General features: G+C 31.2%; 1 protein-coding gene across 1 annotated transcript in view; it reads right to left on the minus strand.

Annotated features, from left to right (window-relative positions):
• Positions 1–13,165, minus strand: part of LOC140438043 (uncharacterized) — a 320,775-nt gene that overhangs the window by 138,035 nt on the left and 169,575 nt on the right. Inside the window, exons 4-5 of the mRNA XM_072527757.1 lie at positions 9,664–9,918; positions 5,939–6,114 (exon numbers count right to left, since the gene is read on the minus strand). Of these exons, the coding sequence (XP_072383858.1) occupies positions 5,939–6,114; positions 9,664–9,918 (431 nt within the window). The remainder of the gene's footprint in view (positions 1–5,938; positions 6,115–9,663; positions 9,919–13,165) is intronic.

Here is a 13,165-nt window from a genome sequence, read left to right on the forward strand (position 1 = left end):
ATCTGTTCCGAACGTTGGCGATCATTCTGGCAATGATGACTTTCTTGGTTGCTATACGGAATAGCTATGTTGAGGTCTTTCTATACCATGCATTAGTATAGCTCGTATCTGCCTTGATTTCTGCCATCTGCCACGATGTTGACCAAATCCGCGGTTATGTTCATCCTCCGTAGTACTTCTTTACACCACGTTTTTACGTTTCCGTCCACGTTTCTACTCCGTACAGAAGCACTGAATACACTTAACATTTAAGGAGCCTTATGTTTGTTTCTAGTGTGAGGTCATGTCTCTTGAACACAGAGCTCATAGTCAGAAATGCACTTTTTGCCTTTCCGATGCGACATTTAATCTCTTGGATATTCTCCCACGACTCATTGATCATAGTTCTCAAGTAGTTGTACTGTGAAACACGTTCAATGCTCATTTGGTTCACATACAGATTTGCTCCAGTTACGTTTTCCTAGCTGATGATCATTAGCTTGGTTTTGCTGGTGTTTATATCCAGTCCATATATTCTATTTGTTTCCGTTATTGTGTTCATTAAGTTTTGCAACCCTTCTAAGGTATTAAAAATCACTATTGTATCATCTGCATACCGCAGGTTATTGAGCTTGACTCCATTTAGTGAGATGCCCTGATCAATATCTTTTAGATCCTCTTCGAAAATATGCTCCGAATACAGATTGAAAATTCTCACCGAAATCTACCAACCGTTCGTGCAATATTTGAGACAACTCCATATATTTCGTATCAAGAAGAGAAATACTTCTAAAGCTGGAACAGTCAAGCTCGTTTCCTTTCTTGTGTATGTGGCATGTAATTACTATAACCCATTTTTCAGCTAGAATGCGTTATTGCCATATCTGTGTCAGTAGGGTATGGAAGAGGATTACAAACGTTTAACAGACAAATTTAAGTATTTCTGCTGGTATGTTGACTAGAAACACTTTATTAAGATAATATGTTGGAAGTGACTGGGGCGCATTTTATTTATTGTATTTTTTATTAATAATACAAATTTTTGTGTTATTTCTCTGCGGAAACCAAACCAATATTGTGGAAATTTGTTATTTTTCTAGCCAGAATTCTTGTCTTCTTATTCAACACACCTTCAAAAGGACGTATGAAGCTAGGGAAATTATTCTTTTGAATGAAGTTATTTATTTAGTTTTTAGATTAATATTATTTGCTTATGCTTATATAAACCGCTTTGAACTTACTAGGTAATCTATACTTTTCTAGATCGATTAAAGAAAATCTGACAAAATATGTTTTTATCTATTTAGAGAATTCATTAATACAATGTAGTTTATATTATGTAATTCAGATGCAGAATTTGTATAAAGCTCTTCCTTATTTTAATTACAAAATGTGTTTTGCTGTTAAACTTAAGTTTTGTTACTTAGAAACGCTTGAGTTTATATCGAATTCACCCTCCGTAAACTGTACTACAATTCATTACCCACTGTGGCAAATTCGTTGAGAGCATCTTTATCGCATATATTACATCTCGGCTATAACATATATATACCAGTAATCTAAATTAGGCGTCTATTCCGTCCCAAAGCTTTGCAATTGGATTCTGGTAACCTAGTTATTGTAATAGTATCCTGCCTATTAATTATATATGGATTCTAGCGATTTCCATCACGCTGTTACACATAATGATAATCGCATTGGGCGGTCCTCTCTATAAAACGGACACAATTTCGATTAATTCTAATTATTAGAGAATATCACTATTATACATGTAATGCGATCAGCTTTGTAACTTTAATAATCAAAATTTTGAGATTTGCTCCCGGCCAATGCGGAAGAACAGTCCGTAACAACATCTTTAGAAAAGTAAGATCCATTTCTGAATTTTGAACACATATTCCATAAAACACTTACAAAATAAAAAAATATACAGTGTCTTAATTAACGATATGAACAGTGATATCACGAATAAACTAGTTAATTAACTCCAGAACTAAAACAAAATTGAAGTATCAATATCAATATAAATATCAAAGATCTCAAGATAAGTCGATTTCTTAATTATTTTCTCTTGATAAAGTTCTAGCTTGAAAGTAATTGTTTGCGTAAATGTGCAAACCCAAATAAGGAAAGAACAACAAACGCTAGCTTCTTCAGTAGATCGTATGAGTCAGTCATACAATTCCAGGTGTTTAAAATTAACACGTCTTTCCGCTTCAGCTCTTTCAAAGCAGACCACTTGTGCTGCAAACTTACAACTCACTCCTCACTCGAATTTTGAGCTTCACAGCTCAATCCAGCAACTGAATTTTAAAACTGGTAATATCAATATTAGAGTCGTTTTTCAACAAAAGCTAACGCCACTTTGCTATTTTCAAAGTCTTTGAACCTGCTAAGAAACGTTGTTGATCTGCCTTGCATAAAACTAAACTGATTACCTAATATTTCGGTTTCTTTATGTATCTGTTTATCAATTATTCTCTCTTATATTTTCATGGTGTGACTAAGTAGTTTTATGGCCCTATAACTTGTGCAGTGTTGTATATATGTCTTGTTTTTGTAAACAGGTATATACAAGGTGATCCTTAAGTAATTGTATAAACAGAAACCATAGATTCTACACTTTAAACTATTACGATTTAAGCCAACTTGCTTTAATAAAATGTTGATGTTAAGAAAGATACACGTTGTTAAAGTGGAAATTTAAAATTTTATTTTTCGCTGTAACTTTTACGTTTGTAAATATTTTTGGACAAAAATTTATAATTGGATGCTTTTAAGTAGGATAAATTATAATTTTATACATACTTTAATGTAACTGAGAGAGGGCGCCACATATGCCACATGTGTGGCATAGATTTGCGATTAATTTTTTTGCTCTTTAAGTTAGCTCTATTTGTGTTAAACAATATTAAAGATACATTATTTTTACAAAGAAACGGTATACCTGTTAGTAACCTCAAAATTTAAATGTTTTCGAGATAATCGCATTTTATAAGTCAACTGCATAATAATTCTTAGTTGTGATATTTGTGTGGTAAAGCACTGAATACCTGTGGATAAGCATAATTCATAGTTTATTCTTATTAAAACAACTCAAAGATGATAAAGTAACATTACAAAATTTATGTTATGGCTGCCAAATGTCTTATTGCAGAAAATAACCTTCATCTTCTTCTTTAGGTGCCGTGTCCGTATTTAGACGTTGGCCGTCAGAATGTTTACAATTTCCCTTTTCTGTCGCTGGATTTCTTATGAAGTGCTTACGCCTAGATGATATTCGTACAAGGGATGAACGGAAACAAGTAGACAAGCTTGCAGCAGTTAGAGTCGTATTCGAGGATATAGTTGAAAATTTTCAAAAATATTATACCATTGGCCAATATGTCACTATCGATGAGATGCTTTTAGGCTTAAGCTGTAGTTTTAGAATATACCTTTTAAACAAACTGGACCGATACGGTATGAAGGTATATTGTTTGGTGGATTCTCGCACTTTCTATACTTATCAATTAGCAATCTATATCGGTACACAACCACCAGATCCATATTCTATTAGTTCTGCAGTCTACGATGTGGTTGAGCGTCTTTGCAAACCAATCTCCAAATCCAACCGGAATGTCACAATGGACAATTGGTGTACATAAATTAAAGTCGCACAACACTTACTGACAAATCATAGTCTAACAATTATAGGCACCCTACGGAAAATCAAAAGGCATATGCCAACCGAATTTTTATTGAACAATACACCGCCAAAATCAACTATGTTTTGATTTACCAAAGTTATGACGATATTGTCCTATATACCAAAACTAAAAAACATGTTGTTCTAGGTTCTTGTCCGTTTAAAAGCTAGGTCTTCAGTTAGTAATGAACAATATAAAAGAAAGAGCTCAATCTTCTCATTTGACACTAGATATAAAAGAGCTTGCTGCTAAACTCAGTGGTGTTGGACCAGTACAAGCACCTTGCAAAATAAAAGGGGGCGGTGTGCTTTTTGTAGAGATCGTAAAACTCGATACCTGTGTCACTATTGTAACAAATTTATTTGCTTGAAACATATCGTACTTGTTTGTCGCATATGAATTGATAAAATGACTGAATGAGTTATATACAAGGTGTTTTTTAAACATCGGTCATATTGTAGTACGCAATTTCTTTTATATTTTTAATTTTAGTATTATAATAGAAGTTCATTTTCTTTTAATGTATGTAAGTTGTCTTTAGCAGCAGTTCTAATATATGCAACGCAAATCTGTTGTTACAAAATTAAACATAAAAAATTCATAGTTTAATTTTTGGGCTTCTCAGACCCAACCCGTTCTTACGTATATCAAAGTATCACCCGTGTACCGAAGAGTTAGGACAATTAGAACCTAACGCACAGGTATTGAATAAGACTTAATTATGTGTCCTGTTTCATAATACTTTTGTTACAAATCTAACCTTAAAGACTCAGCATTTTTACAAAACCATCATCGTTGGCCTAATAACCGATATTGTTATAAATATAGTCAACACACAGGCAATTTAGTTCAGCATAATATTAGTTCGTTAGTTAATCATAATAGTCCATTTGTTCGAGATGTAATTATAGTTACTCATAAGCTGTAACGTAATCACATAAATCAGTAATGTCATCCATAGGTTATTCCGTGTGTGTATATAAGTAACCAATGAATAAGGTATATCACAGTTTAATACATTATTTAAACTCTACGATAAATAAGATGTAGTTCCATAATATACCATAAGAATTGGATATGTATCCAAAAGAATATATTCATCCATTATACATTATAGCCACCACGTAGCCCAGAATTTAATCCGCTTGATTTTGGTGTACGGGTCGTATTAAAACAACATGTCTATAAGAATCCTATAAACATTCGCAACCAACTATGGGAAGAAATAAATACTGCAGCAGTTTTTTTAGAACCAATGATGCTATTTAATACGAGACGATCTTTTATGGAATATATTGACAAATGAATTAAAAAAAAATGGTGGACATATTGAACAATTACTTTGACGAAAAGTTATGTTATTTAGTTTAACTACTAATTTACTTAATTTGGTTTGTAAACAAAATGTTTTGATTATGACTTTAATTTAGCATAAAACGTAAAATGTTTGATGTAAAATCCTATTATTTTGTTTTTTGTCAAATCCTATTATTAATTATCCTGCTGATATATTTATTTTATTTATTAATTCGTTAACTATTAATTTTTGTTAAAGGTATTTTTCCTTCGTTGCCTGGAGTAATTGCCTTAAATCACAATTATGCAGCTGATTTGTAAAATGAGATTATCTTGAAAACTGTTGAGTTTTGAAGTTATTAACAGGTATACCTTTTTGTTGTTAAAATAATGTATCTTTAATATTTTTTATCACAAATACAGATAACTCAAAGAGCAAAAAACTTAAGTGCAAATGTATGCCACATATATGTGGCATATGTGGCGCCCTCTATGATCTACATCAAAGTGTGAATCAAATTTTAATTTCTTATATTTAAAAGTACCCAGTTGTAAATGTTTATGCATAAATGTTTACAAACATGAAAGTTGCAGCGAAAAATAAAATTTTAAATTTTCACTGTAACACCCTGTATCTTTCTTAATATCATCTTTAAGCCAAATTAAAACAATTTGGCTTAAATCTTAATATTTTAAAGTGTAGAATCTACTGTTTCTTTTTGTACAATTACTTAAGGACCACCCTGTATATTCTGCTTCTCCATGAGTCTGTCATTTGTCCCTCTTCCATAAATCTATTAAATAAATCTGTTAGCCAATTTGTTTCTGTCCCTCCTAAAGCTGTCCACATTTTCCCTGATCATCTGATCTAATAATTTTAAATAATTTTAAGCTAAAACTAAATATTCTTAAAAACATTAATTATTTGATAATGAATAAATAAGAAAGTGAATGCGAATAATGAATACACTTACGTTTGATAGTTATGGTGCTGCTGAACTAGGAGGGGTTGATGGCTGGTTGCGGTCTGTTGATTCTGTTGCTGGCCGACTAATCGTTGTTGCTGTTGCCTAGCTATTTGAGAGGCAAATACCCCGTAACCAAAACCGTATATTTCATCTTCTTCTTTGTCGCTCAAACAACTAGAGGGCTGTAAGAAAAGATAAAACAATACATTAGTAAATTTGATGAAGAACCCATTTGCTTCTAAAGACTTACAAAATAGTTATAATAAATTACGCTGTTAAAGATAAACTTTTGATGATTCATGCCAATAGTCGTTTATAACAAATAATCCTAAAAAATACTTTTTAATTAACTAAACTTTCAAGATTTATTAATAACATTTGGAAATGTAAACAAATTAAAAGGATATAATTTGTAGTAAGTCTCCTGTCAAACTGTTTTAACTCATTTCTGTAGTAAAAACTTTTGAAAAGTATTGGAAGGTTTTAGAACAAACATTAATTTAATTAAACTAAACATTTGCACTTTCCGTAAATTTCAATCTAATTTTATTTACTGAATGATCTGAAATTTATTACCTACTTGAAATATTTTTTTTAATTTATTATTTTTTATGAAATATTTTAAACTCATTTTTAATTTGGTCAAAGCTGAATGAAAAAAACGAAAAACATGCTAAAGAACATTAAAAGGAGATAGAGATATCAAAATAAGAGGATGTTTTTTAAGAGATTAATAAATATAGTCTAACATAATATAACTTCTCTATTTCTATTTTGAGTATGGTTTTTTGATTTATACTCGTCGTCAGTAATTTATTGACTATTTTTCAGTATTTTTTAAACCAGACCTGATTGAAAAATTCCACCAAGTTTAACTGAGTTTTCTAAGTCCTATTTTGGCTTTGAATTTATAACAACACTCAACTGCAACATTAACATTAAAAACTTCCTTGACAGAGTGAAAAGTGCCCTTTTAATCTTTTAACAGTCCTAAAAGATAAAGTGGAGAGCACTAACTCGCGTAGTCTACTGCACATTACAAAATGTTCATTAGGCCAATTATCGAGTACAGAGCTTGCCTCTACGCAATTCTTAACAAACGTCCAAATAAAATTCTAATGACTAACGAAAAAAAAAATCCCGAAGAAAATCAGGAACAAACGCAGCGACAAAAAAGTCTATTGTCTACTCGAACACTTTTTCTGCACTCGTCTCGTTAAAAAAAGGAGTTACGTTAAAGAAGCGAAAGCCTATAACAAGATCGTCATAACTTGATCAAAAGTGTTTTTTCATAATCCAATTCAAAATCTAATTTATTATTTAAATTGATAAATTAGTAATGTGTTATTCATAAGTCAGCATTGATAACAGAGACCTTCAGAACGCATTCTGAATAATATTTAAATTATTCGTTCTCAAACGCATCCACAGAGACATCGAACAGTGTATATAGAATAAGTGGTTGCTGCTGTAGAGCGCAGCATAGCGAAAGACTCAAATCAGTCTATCCGCCATCGCATCGTGAGAGAGAAGTTGGATATGTGTCCAACCACTTTATGGAAGGTTTTGCGGAAAAACCAACTTGTACGAGAATTAAAGTACCACAATCACCTAAAAAAGATAGTTTCGGTGAATGGGCCCAAAATAAGATTGCAGTTGATCCCGATTTTCACAAGCGAATTTTGTTTAGCGATGAAGCTCACTTTTGGTTGAGTGACTATGCCAACAAACAAAACTGCAATAGTTGTAGTGAAGACAATCCTAAAGTGTATGTTGAGAAACCATTTACATCTAGAAAACTGGTGTGATTTATGGGCTGGTGGAATTATTGGTCCGTACTTTTTCAAAAACGACAATCAACGGTGATAGAGCTACGCTTACTAACTTTTTCATTTTGTTGTAGGGTTTTAACCCTTAAGTATTAAAACGAAAAACAGTCTTAAAATATAATACAAATAACATTAAAAATCCTAATATTTCCTACTTCAAATTTTTAGTACTGCAAATTGCAAAGCAGACATTGATGAATAATAAGTCGACAAGGGAATCTACAATTTGCATTCCACGAGTCATTTATCACGGCAAAAGTTTAATTAACATTCATTACTAGATAAAAATTAATAAGACAATATAGTGAATACTACTACCTTTTATTATGGATTCAATTAACTAAGAACCAAAAGGCACCTTATCTAACCACCAACCCATTTAACATTATAATTCTTCAATTGAACAAACATGATGTATAGGGGTGTGGTTTCAACAAGAGGGTGAAGCATGTCACAAAGTTTGTGCCACAATTGATTTATTGAAGAAAACGTTTGGTAACCGCATAGTTTCACGTTTCGGACCCGTGAATTACCTTCAAGATCATGCGATTTAACACCGATAGACTATTTTCTGTAGGGATATGTCGATATGTTGATAAGTCTAAAACGATTAACCACTTGGAGGACAAGATTTGGGGCGTTATTACCTATATGCGGCCACAAATTATGCAAAAGGTCATCGAAAATTGGTCAGTCAGCCATGGTGGTTATATGCCAAATATCATATTTAAATTATAATGCCCAAAGATTATCTATTAAAGAAAGTATATTTCATGTCAATTTTAACACAAATGTCTTTGTTTTATTTCATTTTAAAATTCTCTACCCCTAAAATAAAATACCCAGTAGGTATGCTTTATAGTATATATATTTTTTCTAAATCTTAATTTCAAAATGACTTCTGCAGTTGACATGCTCTGTATAACATCTCGCTTCGAAACACAATTCATCTGCAATAAAAACGTAACTTTCCTAAACGAGAAATCTTATTGACAACCTCACTGACCCTTGTTTATGACACCGTAAGCGTTTTATCACTGACCTCCATCTTAAACGTAATTTATCGTCGAGCAAAACTCATTAGATGAATTCCTTCTCTTCATTAATGTTACAAAGTAAATTATTTTACAGATACAGTAAAGTGCAGAGCAGAGAGTAATGCTCAACTGCTTCTCTATCGCGTTTCGTATCTTATGGGCCATTATATTACCGAGTCGCTCGTCTTTGCAAAAATCTTTTGGAGAAAAGTAATGAAGTGTTTCAGTAGTCGCTAACGGTAAATTAACTCGTGAGGTCTTCAGAAAAATGCTCAGAATAGTTTGTGAACAGAATTTATTGGTAGTCTCTCCAATTCATATACAATGAGACAATATTTGTCTAAATAATTTCTCAAGTGTTCTTTTGTTTTAAGTTACGTCACAAATTCTGCAGTATTTCATTTAATTCTGAAGTATTAACATTAAAATTAAGATACAGTACAATTGGCTATTTATTCCATCGAATATTATTTAAAACTTTTACAAAAGTGATCACGAGTTTTTTTTTCTGGTTTTTCTTCATGATTTACAATAAAATCACTAACGAGAGAATTTTACTATCTTCAGACAAAGTCGTTTCAAGAGCGAACCTCAAAAATATTGACAATAGTCTTCTAAAGTCATCTATTTTAAAATGTCTAATATATGCCTGAATTGTCAATATTAATGAATCAAATAAAATTAATTTATTAGAAGAAATTTCTGTATTACCAACTGACAAAACAAAAATTGTTTATTTTTTCTGTTTTAAGAACGATTTCCAAAGTGAAAACCGAAACGTCAAAATAAACGTTTTTAAACTAAAATTGTATCTACTACCCAAAAAAAAATAGTAAATAGTATGAAAAATTGTTGTTATACTTACCGAATATTTTCCAGGTACGTAAATGGGCTGTGACATAGAAGTAGTAAGCACCCCCGAAACCGGCGTCCCCCTCCCCGTCGGACTGTACGTACCAGGTGGAGTAACAGGAGTCGTCACCTTCCGCTCCTTCGGAGACGTTTCCGTCCATTCTATCCTCCTCAGATCTTCGAGATGACCTAGTACGTCTACATAATGAGTGCTAAATAAGTCTGCGTATCGTGACGCTAGGCCTTCAAGGTAACCACGCTCGCCTTCCTAGAAAAAATATTCGATTGTTAATAATAATATAATAGAATTACTTGAAACACAAAATTTACAACAAATCGTTTTGCTTTTATGATTCTGGTTTCTGGTCTTTTTTATTATTCTTTAGTAGCAGAAGGGTGCCAAGCCAAGATTCAAGATATTGTAAGAATATGTAAGATAATGTTAGAAAAAACCTATACTTTGTCTAAAAATTAATATTACTATTTCAGAAAAATTCGTGAAGCGATAAAATTCCAAACATATCCTGAAAATATAAGCAGAAGAAAAGTTTAGGAATGATTTCATATATGTAACTCAAATATGCAAAATAAGAGATTTCTTTAACATGTTAGCAATAACTCTTTTTTAGACATAAAGTATTTTGTACTTTATTAAAGGATCCTGTTATAAAGGCAGTTGTCACCTTACACTTCATTTCATTCATCTTATTAAAGGCTCTTCAACAATAGTAAACAATATTGTTTCCACTTATTTTACAACACTAAACAATGGTAAAAATCTTGAATTATCCATATCTTACCTATTATTTTGTTGTATAACATTTTTTTATTTATTCCATTACATGTTATAATGTCAAAAGAAAAACGAAGAAAAAATAATATAAAAAGTCACTTATAAAATTCAAAATGTGTGTATTTTTTACATAACAAATTATTTAAGCCAAATGCAAAAAAACTGAAACAAGATAAATAGTGTGGAGAATAGAGTGTCACAACTTTTCACCTAAAGGTTTTCCTCGTGATTCCTGAAATCATGCAAATTTTTCACTACGTACAGACCTAAAACTTCACGGAGAATAATAAAACTTGAACAAAAGTTTTGGCACTTATATAAAGATCCCGTTAACGCATAAAGAAAATAGTGAAAGGTAATAGGACGTAGCCGGAGTAACATTTAGATAAGTTACAAAAGACTCATATCAACGTCATTTCCGTAACATTAAAGTACCTTAAACAAAGTTTACTTCTCTCTTGGCAACCAATTAAGGCGGTTAGGGTTGAAGGAACGAGGTGTTAGTGTAGCGCCATTGACGTTCTGAGTGGTTAGGATATTAAAAGAAAAAAATAAAATACATAATAGAAACTAGAAATATATGCCTGAGATAGAGAAAAAAAATTAATAGATTACGTCACGCGTTTTTTTACTTCACTTGTACTACAAAGTATATTTTAACAAAAAAAAATACAGAGCTTATTATGTTTTATTTGGTGGACAATGAACGAATATATGTCACTAACAGTGTAACAAGTCGCATAGTAATCTAAAAAAATAACATTTTTTTAGAATTAAATACACGATAAGTGTTTTGATTTATTTTAGACCAGAATAGGTCTCTTCCTACTTTACTATTGTTTGACTTAAAGAATCTGTTTAAAATGTAAGATTTTCATAATTAAGAGCAGTGTGTTTTGGCAGTACTTATTTTAGTTTATTAAAGACCCTTATGCTTTACTCTATTCCAGTACTCTTTCTATTAAGTCAGTTTGTGTGTGTGTATGTGTGTGTGTGTGTATTATCTTAAGAAAGTATCAACCATACGGACTGTGCCCTTTCTATGTGTATAAAATTTTGGAATATAAGCTATAAGACCATTTTTATTTATTAAATCATGATTACTTATTTTATTTGCTATAGAATAAGTTTTAAAAATGACTTTTACCCTATTAATGCCAACTGTTTTTATAGCAAGTACATCATTTTTAATGGACGAATCATTTAATAAAAAATGTCCTACCTTCATTGAAAATAACCTACCGATATTTTTGTGTTCAATATATACAAAGAATAGGGCCTTATCGCTGGGTTTATACCGGTTTTCAAAATCAATTAAAGTATTTACAGACCTGTTATCATCCATATTAGTTTTTTCAGAAGTGTTTTCAGAATGTAATTCATCGGGCGGTCTATGACCTGCAATAGCGTATTCTTCCATAAATAGGTTTTTTGGAATACCAAATTATAGACCTAATTTGCACTAAACAAATTCACAAAATAACACAATAGCGATCACTTTCAAACTCGCACCGAAAGCAATATCAAAACAATTGTCTTCTACGGCTTTCGACACGATACTGTATTAAGTTAGTTATACTATGTATTTAATAACGAATAACTTTCCCTGAAACCGAACTGATGAGATAGCATGAGATCTCTTTTGTTTATTACTGGTTTTAATCTTTTTGGCAATGGTTTTTTAAATGGTTTTGATAGTATAGGCAGTCTTATATATTATAGCTTTCTTTAGAAGCTGTTTGAATATTTTTCCTATTATTAGATCGAATCCAGGTGCTTTTTTTAGATTAATATTTTTTTGTCTCGTTTTGGACTGTTTTAGAAGTAAAAAAGTTAATTTTCATTTCGTTTTGGTAAATATTAGTCAGTTCTTTACTGTTGAGTTACTTGTCTGCTGTTGAAATTGACTTTTCCTTCAGTAGATTCTAGGTTTGGGATTCCCTGAAATAATCTGAATATAAATAGCCCTTATATGTAATAAAAGATTTAATTATTATTTGTTAAAAACCCTAAGACTAGTTTAAATTGAAACCACGCAATTCTTCATAAAGGTTCAAGTACTTTAACTATAATTAATCATATCCAGTTCATTTGTTTTTATAAAAAAAATATAACTGCGACTGTAATTTACAAGAAATTATTACATACGTATCCGATACATAGAATACTTTTAAACCAAGATTAATATTTAGTCTAAGACCACAGAGGGATGTTTGGTAAATGATCTTCCTCCCCCCACACGATTTCCCATGTTACGCTTCTGAGTCTCGAGGGAAATTTAAGCATCTTTCAACAGAACTACATTTTACGAAGTTGTCCGAACTCCTCAAGAAAATAATTGTAAGGGACTATTTTGTTGAGTTATTTATGACTACGCGTACATAAGACGTTATTAGTTCTACGAACTTCTTGATATTTCTCCCTACAACGCGAATTTATGTCTTTTCTGAGAAAAAAGATACTAAAAATCAATTACGAAGAAATTTCGAAAAGAACAAATTTCTTACAAGATTTCTAAGTAAAACTTACCTACAAATACAATACTTTTTAACTATTTTGTTGTATTAGTATGATTTACATATGTACAAAGAATTTAGTAGGAAATGCTATACAAAAAAGTTCATTTTAAGTATTAAAACGCTGAAAAAAATTTGATGATGTCAAACTATATGATGATGATGAAAATGATGATGATGAAAACTATAAAATGTGTTACATATTG

This window comes from Diabrotica undecimpunctata, chromosome 4, assembly GCF_040954645.1.
Source record: "Diabrotica undecimpunctata isolate CICGRU chromosome 4, icDiaUnde3, whole genome shotgun sequence".
Classification (NCBI taxonomy): domain Eukaryota; kingdom Metazoa; phylum Arthropoda; class Insecta; order Coleoptera; family Chrysomelidae; genus Diabrotica; species Diabrotica undecimpunctata.